The sequence below is a fragment of the Dipodomys merriami genome, unplaced genomic scaffold (genome assembly GCF_024711535.1).
Source record: "Dipodomys merriami isolate MVZ:Mamm:240054 unplaced genomic scaffold, mDipMer1.0.p SCAF_1, whole genome shotgun sequence".
NCBI classification, from domain to species: Eukaryota; Metazoa; Chordata; class Mammalia; order Rodentia; family Heteromyidae; genus Dipodomys; species Dipodomys merriami.
The window spans coordinates 850,915-877,042 of NW_027202270.1; the positions used below are offsets into that span (position 1 = coordinate 850,915).

General features: G+C 61.2%; 1 protein-coding gene across 5 annotated transcripts; it reads right to left on the reverse strand.

Annotated features, from left to right (window-relative positions):
* On the reverse strand, positions 1–24,868 carry Gpr35 (G protein-coupled receptor 35). 5 transcript variants are annotated; one of them, XM_070007282.1, is made up of 2 exons: positions 24,802–24,868; positions 1–2,092 (listed from the first exon to the last, which is right to left on the reverse strand). In XM_070007282.1, the coding sequence occupies exon 2, from the start codon at positions 2,080–2,082 to the stop codon at positions 1,171–1,173; it is 912 nt and encodes a 303-aa protein (XP_069863383.1). In that variant the 5' UTR covers positions 2,083–2,092; positions 24,802–24,868; the 3' UTR covers positions 1–1,170. The 5 variants fall into 5 exon arrangements, with proteins under 5 accessions (XP_069863383.1, XP_069863210.1, XP_069863127.1 ...); XM_070007109.1 differs by lacking the exon at positions 24,802–24,868 and adding an exon at positions 24,023–24,098; XM_070007026.1 differs by lacking the exon at positions 24,802–24,868 and adding an exon at positions 23,025–23,070.
* Positions 24,869–26,128: the final 1,260 nt, after the last annotated feature.

Sequence of the window (26,128 nt, forward strand, 5' to 3'; positions counted from 1 at the left end):
GCACGCCCACCCTCCTCCCCACCATGCTGTGACTCCTCCCACAGGGCCTCTGGGCCTCTGCTTGCCCTGGGCATTTCACTGGCCTGCGCCTGGTACACATGCAGCCTGTGGGCAGTGCATTCAGCGTTCCTGACTGCTCCGTGGAGCCACCGATCACCTCAAGCGCATTCCCAGGACACCTCAGGACCCTGGGCCGGCCATTCCCGGCACAGGCCAGAAGGTCGATCCCAGGGGGACCCTGTGACCTCAAGAGTCCAGCCCTCAGGGCCGCACAGCCTGTACTTATCACACACGGACCGAATACTTGTGCTGTGATACGTCTATTGCCCATCGGGGCAGGGGTCCCCTGCGGGTCAGGGGCCGTGCAGACACGGCGGGCTCGTGTAGAAGAGTCAGTGAATGAGCGCAAAGGAGAGGCCCGGAGTCTGGGGACAGCATCCCGGGCGTGCGCTGGGTGGGCTCCGCCGCGGCGTCTTGTAAACAGCCCTCTGGGCCCAGCTGCCTCTCAGTGTGTGTGTGGTCTGTGACTGCATCAGGGACGCCCGTGCTCCAGCAGCGGTGGGCGGGTCACACGAGACAAATATTTACGCTGGGGCCTTTGGGCAGAAGCTGGCCGCGGCCAGGCCAGGCCCCGGCTCGGCAGCCCGTAACCAGCACCGGCCATGCGGGCGCAGTGACGCGGTTCCGCCCTCACCCCACAGAACGAGCAGGGCATCTGAGTGCAGTCCGGCTGTCACGCCACCACGGGAAGCTGACAGGACGGACGGGTTCCCTGCGTGCCTCCCCTGCCCTGGCAGAGGGCCCCGCCGCGCCCCTGCACTCCTGCACAGTCTAGGGGAGCCCTGCAGAGCACGGCCCTCTGAGCCACCTGACCACCCCCCACAGAGCCCAGCAGACGCGGGGACCCGCAGGACCGACTCAGTGGACAGCTTTACTCCGCAGACTAAAGCCTGCAGTTGAGGACCCCCCCCCCAGCCACCGCCCGCCTGCTCAGGCTGGCAGGAGCGCGACCCTGTCCTGAGTCCTTGGGATTGGCCTTTGCTCCGCTCCCTTCTCAAGGGAGCAGATGCAACCCCCGGGCCTGGGCCTGGGTCGGGGTGCTGGAGAGCACCAGTCTTGGGTCGGGGCGTCTCCCCGGCGGCAGGCGCCCCGGCCCGCGCCGCACACAGGCTAGGTGAGGGTCGTACTCTGGGAGTCCCGGCTCTTGTGGGCCTTGCCTCCAGAGGCCACGGGCAGGGAGGACGCGTCCTGGAACTCCTTGGCCATGTAGTAGTAGCAGATGGCGTCCAGGCAGCAGTTGGCGTCGGAGAGCTTGCTGGTGATGGAGAAGGTCTGGGAGAAGGCCACCCGGGCCGCACAGGAGGTGGGGCTCAGGGCGGCCTGCGCCGTCAGAGCCACGTGCAGGGGCAGGAAGCAGACCACGAACACCACCAGGTTGGCCCACACCATGCGGGCGGCCTTGCTGGAGGCCCATCCCACGTCGGCGGGCGGCCTCCGGGCCAGCGCGGCCACCACCTGCAGGGAGCAGAAGACCAGCACGGCCAGCGACAGGTAGAAGCCAAGTAAGGAGATCACGGTGCTGCCGAACTGCTGGCGGGCGCGGTTCCGGAAGCAGAAGCCGCCCTCCTGCACGCCCAGGCGCCAGCGCGCCACCAGAGAGCCGAGCACCGCCACCCAGAGGCCGGCGCACACGGCCGCCGCCCGGCGCGGGGAGCGGAGCCCGCGGGCGCGCAGCGGGTGCCGCACCGCCACGTAGCGGTCCACGGCGATGGCCACCACCAGGCTGATGCTCATGTACCTGTTGACCAGGTAGACGGCCTGGGACAGCTGGCACAGCGGGGTGTCCGACGTGTGGTCCAGGGAGAGCAGCATGAAGGGCAGGGAGCAGAGCAGACAGAGGTCGGCCACAGCCAGGTTGGTCATGTAGATGCGAGTCTCCGTCCACTGCCGCATCCGGCAGCAGAACACCCAGAGCGCCAGCCCGTTGAGCAGCAGGCCCAGCACCAGCAGCGTGGCCGAGTAGGCCAGGAAGACGTAGTTGAGCGAGGAGGACCAGGTGACGTAGTCGCAGGTGTCGTTCATTGTCCTGGGGCTGCAGAAACAACCCAGGGTTAGGTCTTGCCCCTCCCCCGGGGCCGGGGGTTTAGGAAGGGGTGAGCCCCACCCCATTCACACCCCAAACCGCCTTTCAGAGTCACCCTCAGGGCCTCTCACCCGCCCTCCCCCTGGGCGGTCGGAGAGCCAAGCCTTCTGAGAGGCCGGCAGGCCCAGGAGCCCACAGTGCGGCCACCCGCCCCTCGCACCGTTTCCACTCAGAAGGGGCGCGATGTCCCCCTCAGCCCGGCCGGGCAGGCTGAGCCCTCCAGAGCTCAGCTGCCCGGGGGCAGGTCCCGGACAGCCTCAGCCAGCCGGCCGCTGCCCGTGGGGAGCCCGAGGCCAGGCCCGCGATCCTCCCGCCCTCCCCCACCCAGGCTGCAGGAGGCCGCTGCCCCCGCTGGACGGACGCTGCCCCCGCTCTGCCTGGCCTTCCTCGGAGGCAGCGGCTGCGGCGAGAGCTCTGCTGCCCTTGCTCCTCTCCCCCCGTCGGAGCCACAGCGCTCAGACCCGCAGCCTCAGCCCCCTGCACCAGCCAAGGCTCCTCCAAGGCCACTGCCCCAACGCAGACATGGGCTCAGCCACAGCGCTCAGACCCGCAGCCTCAGCCCCCTGCACCAGCCAAGGCTCCTCCAAGGCCACTGCCCCAACGCAGACATGGGCTCCCACAGTCAGGGCCACGCTGCCCCTCCAGGCCTGACCCCTGCTGCTCACCCAGGTGTCCTCAGGAGCAAGGCTACCCTCACTGGCCACACTGCCCCTGGCTCCCTGTGGGCAGGGGGCTGAGGTCCAGGGCACGGCAGGGGCACAGCATTGGACTGTGGACTCCCCGGCTCACCCCCAGCCAGCCAGCCGCCACCCCTCATGGGGGATGCCTGGACCCCCTGGAATCCAGGCCAGGAAGTGATCGGCAGGGTCACGGAGCCCGCACGCTGGCCGGGCCCAGCCCATTCTCTGACGGACCCAGGACGGGCGTGAGGGTGGAGGTGGGGTCCTGGCTCCCCAGGCCTCCCCTCGCGGCCTCCCTGCTTCTAGGCTGAGGGGGCGGGAGGGGGCTCCATCCTCCTCCCTCCAGGGAGAGGCCCCCCCCCGGGCGGCAGCACGGTGAGTCCTGGCTCATGTCCTCTACCTTCCCCAGGGAACCTCCAGCCCCGCCCCCCAGTCCATTAGGGAAATGGTAGGAGCCAGCTGGAGCCAGAACATTCCATCTAATTGGATTCTGTCTCTTTAGACTCTGCATCTGTTAAACCCTAATGACACACTCGTCTGCAAGAAGCGCCACGCGCCTGCTCACCCGTGTGGCCTCCCCCCCCCCCCACGCTCCTTCTGGAAGGACTCTGCCTTCTCTCCTGCACCTGCGCGCTCAGCCCCGCACTACAGCCACAGCTACCCAGAACACAGACCCCCAGGAACCTTCTGGAAATCCCACAGGAGCCCGGGAGGCTGCCATGCTGGGTAGAATGGCCCTTGGCTCACCTTGGGGAAGGGCTCCACGTCACCAGAGACCCCACTTCCACCTGAGGCCAAAGGAGCTTCCCCCACCCCTGGCCCTGCCAGCCTCATCCCTCCCCACCATGCTGGAAGGGCTCAGCCCTGTCTCTGGCTCCGTCCCCCGGCCCCTCCTTCCCCTGGGCCCTCCTTCCCCTGGGCCCTCCGGCCCCTGCCTCCGGCTCCATCCCCCGGACCCTCCGTCCCCTGGGCCCTCCATCCCCCAGGCCCTCTGTCCCCTGGCTCCGGCTCTGTCCCCTGGGCCCTCCGTCCCCCAGGCCCTCTGTCCCCTGGCTCCGGCTCCGTCCCCTGGGCCCTCCGTCCCCTGGGCCCTCCGTCCCCTGGGCCCTCTGTCCCCTGGCTCCGGCTCTGTCCCCCAGGCCCTCTGTCCCCTGGCTCCGGCTCTGTCCCCTGGGCCCTCCGTCCCCTGGGCCCTCCGTCCCCTGGGCCCTCCGTCCCCTGGTGGCATGGGGGAGGGGGAGGAGGGGTTTGGGCCCCATTCCTGGCTATCACTTTCAGGTTGGCCTCAGTACGGCCCAGGATCCTGTGGGAGAAAGTTTAAAGAAAAATCGAATGCAGTCTTTAAAATGTCCCATTGTAGTGAGACAAACACTGAACTAGGGAAGAGTTCAAACCTGCGATAGCGCTCAGCAGCACCACGCCTGGAAAAACCCTGCTCACAGAGCCCTGCCCCCCAACCCCTCCGCTGCCCAGAGCCCTGTCCCCCCAACCCCTCCCCTGCCCAGAGCCCTGTCCCCCCAACCCCTCCCCTGCCCAGAGCCCTGCCTCCCAACCCCTCCGCTGCCCAGAGCCCTGTCCCCCCAACCCCTCCCCTTCCCAGAGCCCTGTCCCCCCAACCCCTCCCCTGCCCAGAGCCCTGGGCCCCCAACCCCTCCCCTTCCCAGAGCCCTGCCCCCCAACCCCTCCCCTGCCCAGAGCCCTGCCCCCAACCCCTCCCCCTGTGTCAGGAAGCCAGAACCCAGGGCCCACCAGCGCCCCTGGCACAAGGCGTTCTGTGAGGACCCGGAGCCCTGTTGCGTGGGATGGGCCGGCTGGCCTCTCTCCCTGTTGCCTGGGATGGCCGGCTGGCCTCTCTCCCTGTTGCCTGGGATGGCCGGCTGGCCTCTCTCCCTCTTGTCTGCACACAGCCAGTTCTTAAGCTCCCGGAGCTCAGTTTGGAGAAGGGGCCAGGGAGCTCTGGGTTGGGGAAACCAGGACTTGGGGGCCTGTCGCTTCCTGCCCGGGAAGTGTGTGGCTAACAGGGGAAGAGAAGCCAGCACCCCAAGCTGGCCTCTTCTTCACCCCTGCCAAGTCCAGGCTCCACTTTGATTCTGCACTGCGGTCCAGGTGAGAGGCCTGTGGTGGCTGAGTCCTCACAGCCCCAGCCCCTCCCCAGCCCCCCATGCCCCAGAGGGGACCCCAGAGCCTGAGCCTCACAGCCCCAGCCCCCCACTCCCCAGAGGGGACCCCAGAGCCTCAGCCTCACAGCCCCAGCCCCTCCCCAGCCTCCCACACCCCTGGGGGGACCCCAGAGCCTCAGCCTCACAGCCCCAGCCCCCCACTCCCCAGAGGGGACCCCAGAGCCTCAGCCTCACAGCCCCAGCCCCTCCCCAGCCCCCCACGCCCCTGGGGGGACCCCAGAGCCTGAGCCTCACAGCCCCAGCCCCTCCCCAGCCCCCCACGCCCCTGGGGGGACCCCAGAGCCTCAACCTCACAGCCCCAGCCCCTCCCAAGCCCCCCACGCCCCTGGGGGGACCCCAGAGCCTCAGCCTCACAGCCCCAGCCCCTCCCCAGCCCCCCACGCCCCTGGGGGGACCCCAGAGCCTCAGCCTCACAGCCCCAGCCCCCCACTCCCCAGAGGGGACCCCAGAGCCTCAGCCTCACAGCCCCAGCCCCTCCCCAGCCCCCCACGCCCCTGGGGGGACCCCAGAGCCTGAGCCTCACAGCCCCAGCCCCTCCCCAGCCCCCCACGCCCCTGGGGGGACCCCAGAGCCTCAACCTCACAGCCCCAGCCCTTCCCAAGCCCCCCACGCCCCTGGGGGGACCCCAGAGCCTCAGCCTCACAGCCCCAGCCCCTCCCCAGCCCCCCACGCCCCTGGGGGGACCCCAGAGCCTCAGCCTCACAGCCCCAGCCCCTCCCCAGCCCCCCACGCCCCTGGGGGGACCCCAGAGCCTCAGTGCTCTTCAAGCCTGGGACCGGGTCCACTAACGAAGGCATGGGGGCGGAGGGTGGGGTTGCAGACACCAGGAGCCCCTCAACCTTGTGGGTGCCCTGGGGCGACTGACCCTGCCCCAGAAATGCTCTGGAGCTCACCAAAGCCTGTGACTGAGACAATGACGCACGCGGCTCCCCCAGGGCACTGGGTCCTTTCCTGTGGCGTGGAGATTCAGCCTGGCACCACGGATAGATTTCAGTCTCCAGTGGGCGAGAGCCCCAGAAGACCCTGAGTTCTCTGCACTTACGCCCGGGGGGTGGCGTCCCCGGCCACGGAGGACCGCACACGGATCCTCCAAGCAGCCCGCCGGCACGGCCTCACCTGTACGACACCCCTGCCCCAGCCTCCCCCTGTCCTAACGGCCCCGTCCCTGCCGCGCCAGCCCCACACCCCAGAAGACCCCAGCATCCCGGCTCCCACCTGTGGCCCATCCCGGCCGCCGCTCCTGGCCGCCGGCCCTGCGCGGGGGAAGCGTGTGCGGTGGCCTCAGGCAGGCCCACGGGCTGCTGACGGGAGCAGAGCACTTCCCGCACCCGCCCGGGGCTGTGGGGGATTCCTGGGGGGAAGTGGGGTGTCAGCCGCCACGGCTGGCATCTAGAGAGCCGGCGAATCTGATGAGAACGAGCACTTGTTCTGAAAGCAAGCCCCGCCCGCCAGGCTTCCTCTTTCCCAGAGCCACGTCTCTGTGCGTCACTGCGGCCCGGCTGCACAGCACGCCCCCCACCCCCCCCCGCCACGACCACCCCGTCAGGAGAGGCCCGCCCCGCCCCGCAGCAGAGCAAGAGGAAAGGCTGACCCCACACCCCACGGTGTCCCCCCTCAGCACAGAGGCCTCAGAGCCCACGGGCCGGCCCTGCTGTATGAGCTGTCCTGTGTGCGTGTGTGTGTGTGTGTGTGTTAATGTGGGGGCAATGTGCGTGCTGGTGGGGGGCCATCCCAGCTGAGCATCACCTCACACCTGACCTCACACCTGACCTCACAGCTGACCTCACCTCCACACCTGACCTCACACCTGACCTCACAGCTGACCTCACCTCCACACCTGACCTCACACCTGACCTCACACCTGACCTCACAGCTAACCTCACACCTGACCTCACACCTGACCTCACCTCCACACCTGACCTCACACCTGACATCACACCTGACCTTACCTCACACCTGACCTCACCTCCACACCTGACATCACACCTGATCTCACACCTGATCTCACACCTGACCTTACCTCACACCTGACCTCACCTCCACACCTGACATCACACCTGACCTCACACCTGACCTCACAGCTGACCTCACACCTGACCTCACACCTGACCTCACAGCTGACCTCACAGCTGACCTCACAGCTGACCTCACACCTGACCTCACAGCTGACCTCACACCTGACCTCACACCTGACCTCACCTCCACACCTGACATCACACCTGACATCACACCTGACCTTACCTCACACCTGACCTCACCTCCACACCTGACATCACACCTGATATCACACCTGATCTCACACCTGACCTTACCTCACACCTAACCTCACCTCCACACCTGACATCACACCTGATATCACACCTGACCTCACACCTGACCTCACAGCTGACCTCACACCTGACCTCACAGCTGACCTCACACCTGACCTCACACCTGACCTCACAGCTGACCTCACAGCTGACCTCACAGCTGACCTCACACCTGACCTCACAGCTGACCTCACACCTGACCTCACACCTGACCTCACCTCCACACCTGACATCACACCTGACATCACACCTGACCTCACCTCCACACCTGACCTCACACCTGACCTCACACCTGACCTCACAGCTGACCTCACCTCCACACCTGACCTCACACCTGACCTCACACCTGACCTCACAGCTGACCTCACACCTGACCTCACAGCTGACCTCACAGCTGACCTCACAGCTGACCTCACACCTGACCTCACAGCTGACCTCACACCTGACCTCACACCTGACCTCACCTCCACACCTGACCTCACACCTGACATCACACCTGACCTTACCTCCACACCTGACCTCACCTCCACACCTGACCTCACACCTGACCTCACACCTGACCTCACAGCTGACCTCACACCTGACCTCACAGCTGACCTCACACCTGACCTCACAGCTGACCTCACAGCTGACCTCACAGCTGACCTCACAGCTGACCTCACAGCTGACCTCACACCTGACCTCACAGCTGACATCACACCTGACCTCACAGCTGACCTCACACCTGACCTCACACCTGACCTCACCTCCACACCTGACATCACACCTGACATCACACCTGACCTTACCTCACACCTGACCTCACCTCCACACCTGACATCACACCTGATATCACACCTGATCTCACACCTGACCTTACCTCACACCTAACCTCACCTCCACACCTGACATCATACCTGATATCACACCTGACCTTACCTCACACCTGACCTCACCTCACACCTGACCTCACCTCACACCTGACCTCACCTCCATACCTGACCTCACACCTGACCTCACCTCATACCTGACCTCACACCTGACCTCACACCTGACCTCACCTCACACCTGACCTCACACCTGACCTCACCTCCACACCTGACCTCCACACCTGACCTCACCTCCACACCTGACCTCACACCTGACATCACACCTGACCTTACCTCACACCTGACCTCACCTCCACACCTGAGCCTCACTTCTACACCTGACCTCACCTCCACACCTGACCTCACACCTGACATCACACCTGACCTTACCTCACACCTGACCTCACCTCCACACCTGAGCCTCACTTCTACACCTGACCTCACCTCCACACCTGACCTCACACCTGACATCACACCTGACCTTACCTCACACCTGACCTCACCTCACACCTGACCTTACCTCACACCTGACCTCACCTCACACCTGACATCACCTCACACCTGACATCACCTCACACCTGACATCACCTCACACCTGACCTCCACACCTGACCTCACCTCACACCTGACCTCACACCTGACATCACCTCACACCTGACCTCACACCTGACCTCACCTCACACCTGACCTCACACCTGACCTCACCTCCACACCTGACCTCCACACCTGACCTCACCTCCACACCTGACCTCACACCTGACATCATACCTGACCTTACCTCACACCTGACCTCACCTCCACACCTGACATCACCTCACACCTGACATCACCTCACACCTGACCTCCACACCTGACCTCACCTCCACACCTGACCTCACACCTGACATCACACCTGACCTTACCTCACACCTGACCTCACCTCCACACCTGAGCCTCACTTCTACACCTGAGCACCACTTCCAGACTTGAGTGTCACTTAGAGGAAAGGAACAGAAAGTGCAAACCAGAGACACATCCTCCTGCTGGCACAGCCAGGCGGCACCCTCCCACGGCCCTTCCCAGGACAGGATGAGCAAGGAGCTGGCGCAGACACAGACACAAGGGCCCCAGGAAGTAGTCACAACCCAAACCACTGAGTATCAAACCTAGCAAAGGAAAATCCATCCCCAGACCAGGCAGGGCCAGGACGGTGCTGCTGGTGCCTCTTGCCAGCGCCCCGGCGGGTTCCTGGGGAGGGTGGAGGCACGCATCCAGCCCTGCTCCCCGTCAGCCCTGGAGGCCCCCACCAGAGTCCTCTCTCTTTCCATGTCTGTGACTCAGTCCCTGCACTGCAGTACTGCTTCCTCTGGGTGGTGGCTGGGACAGGGGTGGCCCTGGATGGGGATGGGGATGGGATGCTGGGTGGGGGTGGGGATGGGATCCTGGGTGGGGTGGGGACGGGATCCTGGGTGGTGGCTGGGACAGGGGTGGCCCTGGATGGGGGTGGGGGACGGGATCCTGGGTGGGGGTGGGGGATGGGATTCTGGGTGGGGGTGGGGGATGGGATCCTGGGTGGGGGTGGGGGATGGGATCCTGGTTGGGGTGGGGACGGGATCCTGGGTGGTGGCTGGGACAGGGGTGGCCCTGGATGGGGGTGGGGGACGGGATCCTGGGTGGGGATAGGGGTGGGATCCTGGCTGGGGTGGGGACGGGATCCTGGGTGCAGTGGCCCTGGGTGAGGACAGGTAGAGTCACCTCAGATGAAGCAGAAGTATTAGTGCTGATGGGAATTTGGGGTGTCTCTAGACTTCTATGTGTATTTGCAAATCCCCACAATGAAAGTTTTTTGTTTTTTTGATGTTCATGGGGCCTGAACTCTGGGCCTGGGCGCTGTCCCTCAGCTCTTCAGCTCAAGGCTAGTGCTCTACCACTGGAGCCACAGTGCCACTTCTGGCTTTTTCTGTTTATGTGGTGCTGAGGAATCGAACCCAGGGCCTCATGCTTGCAAGGCAAGCACTCTACCACTGAGCCACCTTCCCAGCCCCATCCCACAATGAAAGTTTTTGAGTGAGCCTGTCAGCAACACAAGGTGGGACAGGGCCTGACTGCTGTAAAGATGTGCCCTGCCCCAGGCCCTGGGAAGGCCGGACCCAAGCTTGCTGGACCTCCTCTCCCCTGGGATGACCCCGCCCCCCCCCCAGGCGTGGTGGTGAGAGGGGAGGGGCGGGGAGAGGGGAGGGGCGGGGAGAGGGGAGGGGCGGGGAGAGGGGAGGGGCGGGGAGAGGGGAGGGGGAGGGGGGAGGGGAGTGGGTGGGAGAGACGGGCTGGGGCCAGCAGGGAAGTCAAGGCCCCTCTCCGTGCGGGGCAGGGAGACCGCAGGCCGCAGCCAGCAGCCCCGGGGCCCCTGTGGCCACCCATGCAGTCCACAAAGCTGGGTGGCAGGGCGGGCGAGGGGCCGTGAGGCCGGCCTGGCTGGGTCTGGTGCCTCCACCCTCCTCTGGCTTGTCCGGTGCACTCACACATGTGCGCTGCCCACTCAGACCGATTCAAAATGACCAACCTGACAGGACACGGCCAAAGGCAAAAGGAAGGGCTCAGCTTGGAAGCTTCAGGAAGCCGGCCACAGCCGCACCTGCCTGCCCCGGCAGAGCTCCTCTGACCACCGCGCACGGGTCTGGAGGAAGCCGGAGGAGAGGCCGGTGGCGGGGAGCGCAAGGCGGCCGGTCAGCCACCCGTCCCCCCGCCAGGCTCCCAGCGCCGAGCGCGGGGCTGCCGGACGCATCCTGTGGGTGCTGCCGGATGCCGCGGGTACCCCACGCCCTGTCACTGCGACCCCAGCGGGCGGCGCCCAGCTCTGCTCTCCGCCATCGTGCCACACCCTGAGCGGACGCACAGACCTGTCCCTAAGGTGGCCGCCCTGGCCTCTGGCGGTGCCCGGTCCATAGCTGTCTAAGCAAGGGGTGTGGGAGCCACACAGGGGCGGAGGTCACCCTGGGCGACCCCAAGGGTCCTGTGGGAACTCTGGGAGGCCCCAGAGGGGTTATGAGAGAGCCCCAAGGGGTCCTGGGGTCCGGGGATCCCGAGGTCATCTTGAAGAGGCTCCGGGGGGCTCCTGCCTAGCACCCAGGACCTTCCTGCCCCACCCAGCTCTCATCCACAGGGGCCACCGGAGCCTGTGCTTCCTGCCAGCGGAGGACAAGGCCTCAGCCTGGGGTACTCAGCCCTGTCCACCCACCCAGTGCCCTGTGACGTGTGCCCATCACCCAGTGCCCAGCAGTGTGTGCCCACCCACCCAGTGCCCTGTGATGTGTGCCCATCACCCAGTGCCCAGCAGTGTGTGCCCACCCACCCAGTGCCCAGCAGTGTGTGCCCATCACCCAGTGCCCAGCAGTGTGTGCCCACCCACCCAGTGCCCAGCAGTGTGTGCCCATCACCCAGTGCCCAGCAGTGTGTGCCCACCCACCCAGTGCCCAGCAGTGTGTGCCCATCACCCAGTGCCCAGCAGTGTGTGCCCATCACCCAGTGCCCTGTGACGTGTGCCCATCACCCAGTGCCCAGCAGTGTGTGCCCACCCACCCAGTGCCCAGCAGTGTGTGCCCATCACCCAGTGCCCAGCAGTATGTGCCCACCCACCCAGTGCCCAGCAGTGTGTGCCCATCACCCAGTGCCCAGCAGTGTGTGCCCATCACCCAGTGCCCTGTGATGTGTGCCCATCACCCAGTGCCCAGCAGTGTGTGCCCATCACCCAGTGCCCAGCAGTGTGTGCCCATCACCCAGTGCCCAGCAGTGTGTGCCCACCCACCCAGTGCCCTGTGATGTGTGCCCACCCACCCAGTGCCCAGCAGTGTGTGCCCACCCACCCAGTGCCCAGCAGTGTGTGCCCACCCACCCAGTGCCCAGCAGTATGTGCCTGTCCCCACGTGCCCAGCAGTGTGCCCATCACCCAGTGCCCTGTGATGTGTGCCCACCCACCCAGTGCCCAGCAGTGTGTGCCCATCACCCAGTGCCCAGCAGTGTGTGCCCACCCACCCAGTGCCCAGCAGTGTGTGCCCATCACCCAGTGCCCAGCAGTGTGTGCCCATCACCCAGTGCCCAGCAGTGTGTGCCCATCACCCAGTGCCCAGCAGTGTGTGCCTGTCCCCACGTGCCCGGCAGTGTGCCCGTCCGCACAGTGCCCGGCAGTGCCACAGATGGTCGGGGTTTCTGAAGCGTGCCCCCCTGGGGGCAGCCGGCGCTGGCCTCACCCCCAGCTCCCAGCTCCCCCCCCCCCCGAGCTCCCCACCTGCCCACCGAGCCCCTCTGCCCACCCCCAGGCCTGCTGCAGCTGCAGCACGTGCAGGGCTCGCGCAGGCTGAGGGGCCGCTGTGAGGAAGGCCAAGGGCCAGGCCCGGCTCCCACCAAGCAGCCTGCCAGAGAGCAGAGGCGAGGGTCTCTCCAGGAAGGACGTCCCCCTCCCCGCCAGGCCGGCCAGACTCAGCCCCGCCCAGGGTGGGCTGTGGTGCTCAACTGCCCTCAACTGCCCTCGGCCCTTCGAGAAACGCAGCGCCCAGAGTCTGCCCTCAGCTCTGCCAGCCCTTCCAGACGCCGCTCCCCCCCCGCCCCACCCCTCAGCTCTGCCAGCCCTTCCAGACGCCGCTCCCCCCCCCCCGCCCCACCCCTCAGCTCTGCCAGCCCTTCCGGAAGCTTCCCCGAGGCCAGGCAGGATGCAGCCACCCCGCAGGGGAGGTGCGCAAAGCTCTCACACCCCCATGTCTGCTCTTCTGATGGCTCGAGTCCCGAGTATGACTACAAGCTCAGAGAGAACATAGTCCTTCCATACTGACAGCCACGATGAAACAAACCGGGCAGGGTCTGAGTGCAAGGCACGGTGACTCTTTGTCCCAGAAACCCCTCATCTGCCATCGCAGGGGGCGGGCGGGTGGCTGACTCTTCAGAGCAGCACCAACGGCCCTCAGACGTCCTTCATCCTACAGAAGAAGCCTGCCACCGCGTGAACAGAACACTTCTATACACTATGACACCACTGCCTTGAGAAGACATTTCTAACTGAAAGTAAAGGAACATATGCATATGGAGATGGTCCACGTATTTTTATTCTTTGAATTATTTTGAGACAGTCAGTCTATGTAGCCCAGGCTGGCCTCCCAGGCTCGATCCTCCTACCTCAGCCTCCAGGCTCCATCCTCCTACCTCAGCCTCCTGGGTGCTGGGATTACAGGCATGTCCATCTTGACAAGTGGAGGGGCTGTGGTAGCCGATCTGCTACCATAAGGCTGGGGTGCTGATCTGCAGCTGCCTGAGGAACTTCCTAAGATCCCTCCTAATTCCAGCCTGGAGAAGATCACAGAGTACAGAGAAATGTCCTGGAGGCTAAAGGCACATCACACCCATGACAAGGTGCTTGCTCAGCAAAATAAAGTCCTCCAGTGCACAGGTGCAGGGCTGTGCCTGGCTGTCCGGAAGCCAGCTCTCAGGAGACCCAGGGCAGCCTTGGGTAGATGCCCTGAGCATCATTGATACCAGGAGAGACCCAGGGCAGCCTCGGGTAGATGCCCTGCACGTCACTGATATCAGGAGAGACCCAGGGCAGCCTTGGGTAGATGCCCTGTGCGTCACTGATACTCACAACAGAGCACACTGCCCTGCACATCACTGATATCCACAACAGAACACACTGCCCTGAGTGTCACTGATATCCACAACAGAACACACTGCCCTGAGTGTCACTGATATCCACACAACAGAACACACTGCCCTGAGCGTCACTGATACCCACAACAGAACACACTGCCCTGAGCGTCACTGATACCCACACAACACAACACACTGCCCTGAAAGACACTGATATCCACAACAGAACACACTGCCCTGAAAGACACTGATATACACAACAGAACACACTGCCCTGAAAGACACTGATACCCACAACAGAATACACTGCCCTGAAAGACACTGATATACACAACAGAACACACTGCCCTGAGCGTCACTGCTATCCACACAACAGAACACACTGCCCTGAGCGTCACTGATATCCACACAACACAACACACTGCCCTGAGCGTCACTGATATCCACACAACAGAACACACTGCCCTGAGCGTCACTGATATCCACACAACAGAACACACTGCCCTGAGCGTCACTGATACCCACAACAGAACACACTGCCCTGAAAGACACTGATATACACAACAGAACACACTGCCCTGAAAGACACTGATATACACAACAGAACACACTGCCCTGAAAGACACTGATATACACAACAGAACACACTGCCCTGCACATCACTGATATCCACAACAGAACACACTGCCCTGAGCGTCACTGATATCCACACAACAGAACACACTGCCCTGAGCGTCACTGATACCCACAACAGAACACACTGCCCTGAAAGACACTGATATCCACACAACAGAACACACTGCCCTGAGCGTCACTGATATCCACACAACAGAACACACTGCCCTGAAAGACACTGATATACACAACAGAACACACTGCCCTGAAAGACACTGATATCCACACAACAGAACACACTGCCCTGAGCGTCACTGATATCCACACAACAAATTGCACTGTGGGAATGCACATGCCCACTTGGGAAAACAGCTTACACTCAAAATTGCCCATTACATAAGACCACTCCTGGGGAGCTCAAGAAACCAATTCCTTCCAAATCTAAGAAGCCAATTATTGAGTGGGCAAGGGAGCTAAAGAGAGACTTCTGGGAAGAAGAGATAAAAATGGCAAAGAAATTCCTGAGAAAATGTTCACCATCCCTGGTTGTGAAGGAAATGCAAATAAAGACAACCCTGAGATACCACAGTCAGAATGGCCCACATCCTCAAGTCAGCCAACGACAAATGCTGGAGGGGATGCGGAGAAAGAGGAACCCTATTACACTGCTGGTGGGAATGTACACTTATACAACCACTTTGGAAAGCAGTCTGGAGGGTCCTCAGAAAGCTAAATATTGACCTCCCTTATGACCCAGCAATACTATTCCTAGGCATCTACCCTGAGCATCATGAACCAGGATACAAGAACACATGCACCTCCATGTTCATTTCAGCACTGTTCACAATAGCCGGGCTATGGAAACAACCCAGATGCTCCCCAAAATTGTGGTACCTATCTGTAAGGTCTGCCCCTGGCCACACAGGCTCTGGTGTGCAGGGTGTGCAGGGTGTGCAGGGTGTGCAGGGTGTGCAGTGTGTGCAGTGTGTTCAGGGTGTACAGTGTGTGCAGGGTGTACAGTGTGTGCAGTTTGTACAGTGTGTGCAGGGTGTGCAGTGTGTGCAGTGTGTGCTGGGTGTACAGTGTGCAGTGTGTGCAGGGAGTGCAGTATATGCAGTGTGTGCAGGGTGTGCAGTGTGTACAGTGTGTGCAGTGTGCAGTGTGTGCAGTATGTGCAGTGTATTCAGGGTGTGCAGTGTGTGCAGTGTATTCAGGGTGTGCAGTGTGTGCAGTGTGTGCAGGGTGTACAGCGTGTGCAGTGTGTGCAGGGTGTGCAGTGTGTACAGCATGTGCAGTGTGTGCAGGGTGTGCAGGGTGTGCAGTGTGTGCAGGGTGTGCAGTGTATGCAGGGTGTACAGTGTATGCAGGGTGTGCAATGTGTGCAGGGTGTGCAGTGTGTGCAGGGTGTACAGCATGTGCAGTGTGTGCAGGGTGTACAGCATGTGCAGTGTGTGCAGGGTGTGCAGGGTGTGCAGTGTGTGCAGGGTGTACAGCGTGTGCAGGGTGTGCAGGGTGTACAGCGTGTGCAGGGTGTGCAGTGTGTGCAGGGTGTGCAGGGTGTACAGCGTGTGCAGGGTGTGCAGTGTGTGCAGGGTGTGCAGTGTGTGCAGGGTGTGCAGGGTGTACAGCGTGTGCAGGGTGTGCAGTGTGTGCAGGGTGTGCAGGGTGTACAGTGTGTGCAGGGTGTGCAGTGTGTGCAGGGTGTGCAGTGTGTGCAGGGTGTGCAGGGTGTACAGCGTGTGCAGGGTGTGCAGTGTGTGCAGGGTGTGCAGCGTGTGCAGGGTGTGCAGGGTGTGCAGGGTGTGCAGTGTGTGCAGGGTGTACAGCGTGTGCAGTGTGTGCAGGGTGTGCAGTGTGTACAGTGTATGCAGAGTGTACAGTGTATTCAGGGTGTGCAGTGTGTGCAGTGTGTGCAGGGTGTGCAGGGACTGCAATGTGGGTGTGGTTCTGGGCTGTGATCGCAGGCCTAGAGAGAACCTGCTGTGAGCTCCCTGCAGGCCAGGCCTGGCAGAACTGCTGCCCAGATGCAGATGCTGTTGTCATGGAAACCCTAAAGGAACAAGGACCTCTCCAGTGGTTAAAGGATCTCCCCATTCTCCACTCCTGCCTGCCTTCACCTCTTCTCTGGGGGAACACACTCCTGACACCCCAACAGTCAAGTGCTGTGTTGCTTCCTAATGAGTGGCAGAGTGCAGCACATCCGGTGCCCTGCGTGCAGCGGCAGCTCCTGCGTCCTCCTATTCATGCAGCTGGGGCCGCACGCCGACCTCCCCCAAGCTCGCCGGAGCCGGTGTCCGTGAGCACTGCCCGAGGTGACTTTGGTTTGCCATCCGTCTGTTCTTACCCCAGCTCCGTGTGGCCTCTCGAGGGGCTGAGCCCCGGGGCCGCCTTGGCTGCCGGCCTCCGTGCCCCTTGTGGGCAGCTCAGCACGTGGCACCTGGTTCAGCGCAAACGAACGCCAGGTACAGCACCCCTGACGGTGCCAAGGCTCAGAAGCGACAGGGCACCCGCTCCCTGAATTCTGTCGCCACAGGCCAGCCTCCAGCACCCCCCCCAAGCCAGCCAGCGCCCCCCGCAAGGGGAGGGACGGGACTGGCATGCACATGGAGGCAGGGCCGTGGAGGTCTCTTGGAGAGGTCCCCCAACGGCCCTCCCTGGCTGCTGGCTTCACACAGGGCTGAGCACAGCAAGAGCCTCCGCTGGAAACGCACTTATCGGCAGTAGCTGGGGGGGTGGCTGCCTCGACCGCAGGCGGTAACGCCCCGGGGGGCCGGGTGCAGGCAGCCCACTGCAGGCCGCGGGAGACTGCACGGGGCAGGAGACAAGCAACAGGGCTGCAGAGGGGAGCAGCCCCGGGGAGGGCCTGCCAGGGGAGCTGTGGACTGTGGCACTGGCCCTGTGGGAGCAGACAGGCAGGCAGACCACGGCCCACCCAAAGGTCACACCGAACAAGTGCCACATGCTACAGCAGGGCAGGGAAAGGAGAGGGTATGCGTTCCTGGGGGTCCATTTGCCGGCCGGGCAACAGCCAGGATGGTCTCACTGCCGGGGGGGGGGGGAAGGGGCGTCTGCCTTTCCAACCACCAGAGGGGCTGAGGAGGGCCGGGCTGGGTGCAAGATTCCACCACAAACAAGGAAAGAGGCCTCGGCTCAGACCCCGGAGGGCTGCACACGCGTCCTACCCCGACCAGACTCCTCTGGGCTTCATGCCATTAAGAAAAACCATTTTCAGCCAGGTGCCGGGGCTCACGCCTGTCATCCTAGCTACTCAGGAGGCTGAGATCCGAGGATCGCAGTGCAAAGCCAGCCTGAGCAGGAAAGTCCATGAGAAACTCATCTCTAATAAACCACCAGAAAACCAGAAGTGGTGCCATGGCTCAAGTGGTAGAGCACTCGCCTTGAGCTGAAGAGCTGAGGGACAGCGCCCAGGCCCAGAGTTCAAGCCCCACGACTGACAAAAAAAATTAACTTAGGAAAGAGTCATGGAGGCATCCCCTTGGATGAAGCCTGCCATACTGTTCTTTAAGAAATGTGCACAGTAAGCCAAGGTGGTGGCCCATACCTGTAATCCCAACTACATGGGAAGCAGAAATCAGTAAGATTGAGATCTGAGGCTGGCCTGGGCATAAAGTGAGCCAAGAAGCTGGGAGCAATGGCTCGGGCCCGTCAACCAGTCATGAAAGAGGCCGAGGCAGGAAGCCCAGGCAGCCCAGGCAAGCAGAGGCGCGGTCTGCTACATACAGAGGCAGCAAGGGCAGAGGCCGCGCAGGGCACCGGAGGGATGGCCCCCGGGCACCCTGGCCAGGCGTGCGTGGCTGCGCTTCCCGCACTTGAGAATACCTGCCTGCCTAGCTGGCGTTGCGCAGGCGCAAGGATCCAGGGTCTGGTAGACAGAGGGGGAGATGCATCATCACGACCTGATCACTGGCAAACACGGGGACAGTGTGCACTTCTGGGTGTGAAGGTTTGAAATTCCCAAACATAAAGGTTAGAACGGGGATGGCCCCCCCCAGCCTCCTTCCCCCCCTCCCTCCCTCCCCTCCCCTCCCCCCCCCCCCCCGCAGAGCCTGTGACGTGCTCACACTGTGGCTGTCCCACCTCCCCTCCCCCCGCCTCCCCTCCCCCCCACCTCCCCTCCCTCCTCCCCTCCCCTCCCCCCACCTCCCCTCCCTCCTCCCCTCCCCCGCCCCGCAGAGCCTGTGACGTGCTCACACTGTGGCTGTCCCGCCTCCCCTCCCCCCCTCCCCTCCCTCCTCCCCTCCCCCCTCCCCCACAGAGCCTGTGACGTGCTCACACTGTGGCTGTCCCGCCTCCCCTCCCCCCCTCCCCTCCCTCCTCCCCTCCCCCCCTCCCCCACAGAGCCTGTGACGTGCTCACACTGTGGCCGTGTGCAGAGGCAGATGTTCCAGTCCTGGAATAAGTGTCTGAGGGTCAGAGGTCAGAAGGGACCCAGGGGCCAAAGGGCATGAGACCCTGGAAAAAGGGGCTCCAGGCTGCCCAGATGGAGGCAGGGGTGACTCGGATGTGACTGGGCTCCAGGCTGCCTGGTGTTGTGGGGGGATTTGTACAATATGCCCTGCACACACAGAATGTATGTGTGCACACACACGTGCACTGTACACAGAGTACACACATAGGCATATACACTCATACATACATCTATACATATAACCAGACCCACAGCACACACACGTGCTCACACCCAAACACACATAAGCACATATATACAGGTGTACACAACTATACACAATAAACATATACCTACAGGCAGGCAGACACACATATGCACAGATAAACACAAGTGCGCGTGCATGTGTGTGTACACATGTGCACACACACAGCTGCATGCACACTCCTGTCAAGTTCCCATGGGAAGGGCAGCCCCGCTGTCCCACAGGGAGTTTGCAGGCACCAGGGCCCGCTGCCCACCTGGTGCGCTGGCTCTTCCCCTCCCATCCTATTTGCATAGCCCTTCCCCTTCTCAAAACCCCCTTCCTCTCCTTCCTCTGCTTCCTCTTCCTCTGAGGTCAGCAGCAGGTCACTTCGGGTGAGGGCTGCAGTTACAGGAAGTGGACGGGGTGAGGCAAGGCTGTGTGCAGGTTGTACGGTCACAGCTCTCCGGCAGCCGGGACTGCAGATGGGGACATGCTGCCCACGCGCAGGGGCAGCTCCCAGCATGCCAGCACAGGGACGCAGGCGCCACCCGGGGCCGGGCCCTGCTCCTGGGCGACATTCCTGGGCCCCGGAACTGTGAAGACGGTGACAGGCTCTGCTGGAAAAGTCCCCAGGGCAGAAGTCCTCCCCCCAGGGCCCATCTCCCCACGCCCTAGACAGGGCCCTCCCGGAAGACCCTGGACCTGCCCCCCTCGAGTCCCTTGGGCTCCGTGCCACGAGATGCCCTGCCCTGCTCACCACGACTCCCTCTCAGGCCGAGCCCGTCCTGGGCACTGTTCTAGTGAAGTGTTCAGTAGACATAAATGGACGCACAGCACCACCGCAGGGCTGGGGAGGAGCAGGACCCTCTCTGGGGACCCCGCGCATCCTCCCTGAAGCTCCGATCCTGCAGCCCAGAGGCAGCCATGAAGCCGTGGGTTTGGTTCAGCTTCCGCTCTGGCCTCAGCTCTCACAGTCGCTGTCTGCTCCTGGGGTCCCTGAAATGCCAGGGCTCCCTGGGCTGGACTCTGCTCTCATTACACTTACTCTCCACTAGCAGCTTCTGCCTTCCCCGTTCCCACAGCCTCAGGTTGTGAGCGCAGGCCCAGCCTCTGGCCTGCGTGCAGGTCACACCCATCCAACCACCAGCTGTCCTCTCTCAGACACCTCAGAAGCTCGTCGGAGCGATTATGACAAGCTGACCCCATCCCCAGCCTCCCTTCACCCCAAACCCCACACTTCTGCAGCTCAGAGACTGAACCCTCCTGTTGTCAAACCAGGTAGTTGAGTGTCAGGTCTGAGTCTACCTCTCCCTCCTGTTTCCAACCAATTATCATAAGTAAAATATGCATATCATAAGTCCCAAACAATCATTAAAAAGATACAACAGTCATTTGCAGGGAAAAGGAAGGACCTAGAATAAATCATGTGAAGTAAGTCGAGCTCAGAGAAACAGATGGCACGTTTTCTCTCATATGCAAAAGTTATATCTAAATAGACTGGGACATGATAAATTATGCAGACCTCTAGGCATCCACACACAATGAGACCAAAGGAGGATACTCTTAGGAGAGTAACACAAAGGGGCAATGCCCATGTGCATCTGATCATATATAATAATTATTGAAATGAACCCCAGGAAATGGAAACAAGAGGTCTTTTCTTTCTTGCTATTAAGGTTTATTTTTTCTTTTTGTCTTGTTATTTTATTTGTAAGGGATCTGAGGATTGCAGTTCAAAGCCAGCATGGGCAGGAAAGTCTGTGAGACTCTTACCTCCAATTAACCACCAGGAAACCACAAGTGGTGCTGTGGCTCAAGTGGTAGAGCCCTCGCCTTGAGCTGAAGAGCTCAGGGACAGCGCCCAGGCCCAGAGTTCAAGCCCCACGACCAACAAAATAAAATAAAATGACCAAAAAAGATGGTACTCCACTAAAAAAAAGATAAAACAAAGAGGTATGCCTGCCAAATGATCCAATAGAGGAGAGATAAATGTAACATTAAAAGGTATTGAATAAACCCAAAAGAAGACAGAAGAGAGATAAATGTAACATTAAAAGGTATTGAATAAACCCAAAAGAAGACAGGGGAAAAAAGGTATGAAAAATAGGTAAGAAGAATAGGAAAACAGCAAAGTGTTCTCTTACCCTATCAGTAATTGCAGTAAATGTAGTTGCTATAAACAATCCAATTAAACAAAGATGTAGGGATGGGAGGGAAAAACTGGCAGAGAAAGAGGGAAAGGGTGACATTGTCTAAAAAGAAGTGTATACTACCTGACTTGTGTAACCATGACCCCTCTGTATATCATCTTTATAATGACAATTAAAAATTTAAAAAGACAAAGATGATCAAACTGGATTGAAAAAACAAGACATGATAATATGCTGTGTGTCAGATGCACAATATAAATATAAAATGAAGAAGGCATAAAAGAGCAGGGGCGGGGACTGTGGGGCAGAGGCAGAGTGCTTGCCTAGCACGCATGAGGCCCTGGGTTCCATTCCTCAGCACCACATGCACAGAAAAAGCTAGAAGTGGGGCTGTGGCTCAAGGCGTAGAGTGCTAATCTTTTTCCTTCCTTCTTTAATTTTTTTTTGCCAATCCTGGGGCTTGAGCTCAGGGCATGGCCACTGTCCCCAGGCTTCTTTTGCTCAAGGCTAGCATTCTATCACTTGAGCCACAGCGCCACTTCTGGCTCTTTCTGTTTGGTGGTACTGAGGAATCGAACCCAGGGCTTCATGCATGATAGGCAAGTACTCTACCACTAAGCCACATTCCCAGACCTAGAGTGCTAACCTTGAGCAAAAGAAGCTTGGAGACAGTGCCCAGGCCCTGAGTTCAAGCCACAGGATTGGCAAAAAAAAAAAAAAAAGAATGAAGAGAGTTATAAAGATCATAAGGAAGTTCTGACAGGCATATTAACACTGGATTGACCTCAGCACAGGGAAGAGAAAAGGTACCGTGTAGCTGTATGCAGTGATTCACATCTATAATCCTAGCTATTCAGGTGGCTGAGATCTGAGGATGGCAGTTCAAAGCCAACCTGGGCAAGAAAGTCTGTGAGAGTCTCATCGCAAGTAACCACCCAAAAGCCAAAAGTGGAGCTGTGGCTCAAGTGATAGAGCACCAGTCTAGCTGTCAGGGAGAGCTCCCTGAACTCATGCATCGGTATTTGTACATGCACGCACGCGCACATGCACACGCGCGCGCGCACACACACACACACGCACTAGCAAATTAAATCCATTAAGTTTTAAATGTCACCTCTTATACAATTCTACAAATGGAAAATATTAAAGAATTTGCCAGAAAACAAAAGAAGAATCCATACACTAAAAAACATATTAGAAAAATCCACATAGGGAGCTGGGAAGGTGGCTCAATGGTAGAGCGCTCACCTTGCTTTCATGAGGCCCTGGATTCGATTCCTCAGCACCACATAAGCAAAAAGAAAAAAGCCGGAAGTGGTGCTGTGGCTCAAGTGGTAGAGTGCTAGCTTGAGCTGAAGAGCTGAGGGACAGCGCCCAGGCCAAAGAAAAAAAAAGAAAAATCTACATAGGATACTGCATTAATATACTAAAACTGCATTTTCTGAAACCAGTGACAATGTAAGTGGAAAACAAACAAAACTACACCATTTGCAAACCTGAAGAAACATTTGGGGACAAGTGCAAAGTGTGTGTGCTCCAACCCGCTAACCACGGCTGAGGGAGCTTGAGAAAGCACCGGAAGCTGTGATAGGCACGTTCACACACAGATGCTACGGATCCTGTTGCCTTCGCTTCCTGCGTCCATGCTGGCCTCTCCTCTGTCTCCATCCCTCCCACCCAACCCCACCTTACGCACCCTGGAGGCTTCTGTTCTCCACTTGCATGCCAACGCTCTACAAGCCCGGACAGCCTGTGCTGTCCACCTGCTGAATGCCCAGCGCCTGCCTGACCCGCTGGCCATCTGCGGCGTCACTGTCCACTGCCACTGGTTTACCTGCGTGCGGACGGCCCTCTCCAGTGGACTGTGCGGGCCACGGCAGGCGCGCCGGCTGTCTCGGCCACATCCACGGTGCTGGGCTGGGCGGGGTGCCTGCCACCCATGTGTGCCCTGTGCGACTGGAGCACGGGGGGTGGTGGGAAGTGTCTCTCCTGCTCAGCGCCCGCTCTGGGCCTGACGGATGAAGGACAAGCCTGCGTCACCTGGACAGCAACACAGGCACAATACCAGGATTGCCCTGCCCCACCAGCCAGGCCCTGGGACCCTCCGGGAACTAGGCTCCTTCACTGCCGGGTGGCCTCCTCACCCACTGCAGAGGGGCACGTGTCCCCTGCCGCAGCCTGGGCTCCCTGACCGGAGAGGCCACGCACACCCGAGTCGGCGCGCCCTGTGATCCCGGTGCAGACCCACGGCCACGCTACGTGGACACCGCGGACACTGCCTGTACTCCTCAGGGGCCAGAGAGGACTGGCCGGGGCCCCCCGGGCTGTCCACCAGCCGGAGCCCCGCAGCCTCCACGTGAGCTCCCTGGGAAGCTCTGGACACGGCGGGCTGCTCCTGTCCCTTCAAACCAGAAAAGCCCCTCCCCCAACGGAGGGCCGAACACAAGGCTCTGCGCCGGGTGAGGACCCCAGCGATTCATTCCAACGTTCACCTCCAGTGACCGCAAAGCTGGTCTGATACACAAACCCAGCTTACTCATACATAGGATACCTAGCAAAGCATGGTTATGAGGGCAGAGAGAGGCAGGTGGTGGAGAGGTAGGGGTAGGGGAAGACAAAAGAAACAGAAGGGAGGGGAGGGGAGAGAGCGGGGGAGAGAGAGAGAAAGAGACAGAGACAGAGACAGAGACAGAGAGACAGAGAGAGAGAGAGAGAGAGAGAGAGAGAGAGAGAGCGCTCATCAGAAGCCCTGCCCTGGCCAGCCCCTGCTGTCCCTGTTGTGCCCATGAGTCTCTGCCCCGGCCGGGCCCCTGCAGGGCTCTCAGTACTCACCCCCGAAGCTCTGTGTGCCCAGGACGAGCCGGGCCCAGGGAGAAGGCGCAGGGCCGGGCAGCCAGGGCGGGGCGGGCCTGGCCTCACAGGCGGCGCTGGCTCTGAGCAGGAAGTCGTGCTGGGAAGAGCTGGCCAGGGAACGGGCCAAGTCTGCCCAGGTGGCTGGGAAGGTGTTGCCCTCATACGCCCAGCCTGCCTGCCTGGATCTACCAGAACCATCCACCTCTTCCCGCCACCAGGGAGGCGGTCCCCCGAGCCCAGGGCTGGGCCTCATCTTGGACACTGCTGGGCTACCACAGGAAGGCAAAACCATGCTTCCTAGGGAGTCCTGTGTCCTGACTAGGGCAGCTGTGGTCCAGCCGGGCTGAGGGCCGTGAAGGGACATGGGAGGTGGGACTTCAAGACCACAGGGGCGCTGTCACCCCAAAGGTGCTCTCCAAGATGGACATTTTGAAACACTAACCCCAAAGAGCCAGTGTTAGTGAGTGAAGCCTCTCTGAGCGGGGCCAACGCCCCTCTAAAAAGAACCCCACAGGGCTTCCCCAGCATCCCACCCCTGAGCACTCGGCAAGGAGTCCACGGTGAGCCAGGAAGCAGACGTCAGCCCGCCCTGACCTCACCCACAGTGAAGAGTCCACGCGAACCAGGAAGCACTTCCCGGACACCAACTCCCCTGGGCCTTGGTCTTGGACTTTGAGCCTCCACAACTGTCTTGTTCATAAATTACGCGGTGTACGCAGAGGCCCAGGGGAGGGGCAGGTGTGGACAAGTGCACCCACCTGGGAGGAGCCACGGCATCTCAAGGGCTTGCTCTATTTTCATGTGGTCCAGGAGGCTGTGGGAGCTTGCGAGCTGGACTTGCTGAGACGGTGCTCAGTGCGGGGCTAGGGCGCAGCGCCCTCTAGAGGTGGGTGAGCTGCATCCCCGCTTCTCAGCCCTTCCCGGCGGCGTCTCCTTCACCACACTGAGCAGGTGCCTGTGGCCCGCGAGCTGGTTGTGCCCCCGGTGAGCATGGTGCTGGAGCTGGGGACTGATGGGGTCTGGATGGCACAGCAGACCTGTTTATGCCATGTAGCAGCTGCTTTTCAAGTGGACACTGAGAGCCTGCAGCCAACTACTCCTGCTTGTCTCTCCAGAGGCCAGCCTGAGGCCACCCAAGGTTCCTTCCTGGAAGCTTTTAGCCCAGGAGTCTCTCCTTAGGGGCTCACTTCAGCCTTCCTCGGGGCTACTGTCTGAAGAGATGTGCTGGGAGGGAAGGGGCAGTGGAGAGGAGGCCTGCTGGCCTGGAGGACACTTGAGGAATTCTCAGGCTGGCCTCAAGGGTCCCAAGTCCCCCGCAGGACAGTGGAGCTGGGCCCGCACCCACGGCAGACTTCTGCCACGTAGGTTTTACTTCCGCCTTCCATGCAAACTCCTCGCCCCACATTTTGCTTCAGCCTATTTTCCTGCAGAATCTGCACACCAAAGCTGGGTCACCCACTGCCCACGGTGATGGCACAGCATGCCCTGGACTAAGCCATGGTCCTCCTGGTCCTGCCACTAAATCTGCCCAAGGTGAGGGTCCTTCCAGCCAATCACAAACTTTGCTCAAGGTCCTGATCCTTCTTCTAATTGCCACATTCGCTGTGCTGTTGCGGGAGGGCCTGGCACATGGTGTGTGGATGCCGCTGCCGGCGGCCCCGGGGTGCTGGAGGGAGCGCTGTGTGGAGGCACACAGAGCTGCAGACGGGAGCCAGGAGGCTCTGCCCGGCGCTCCGGGAGACTCGGGCCGGCCTGGCTGGCTTCAGGAGACCCTCGAGCCTTGTTTCCACAGCAGGCCTGGCTGCACTTGGGCGCGCCACTGTCTGCTGGCTGTCCTGTAGTCCAGCTGATGACATACCCACCACACAGGGCCAAGTCACCAGGGCAACAAGGTTCCAACCCGGAAAAGCAGAGCCTGGAGGGCGGCCCTTCTCCATCAGAAGCCATGCACCACTGGGTTAAGAGGATGGGGGTGGCGGTGTGGGGGAGAGACGGCGGTGTGGCGTGGGGGGGACACGGCGGTGGCGGTGTGTGGGGGACACGGTGGCGTGGGGGGGACACGGCGGTGGCGGTGTGTGGTGGACA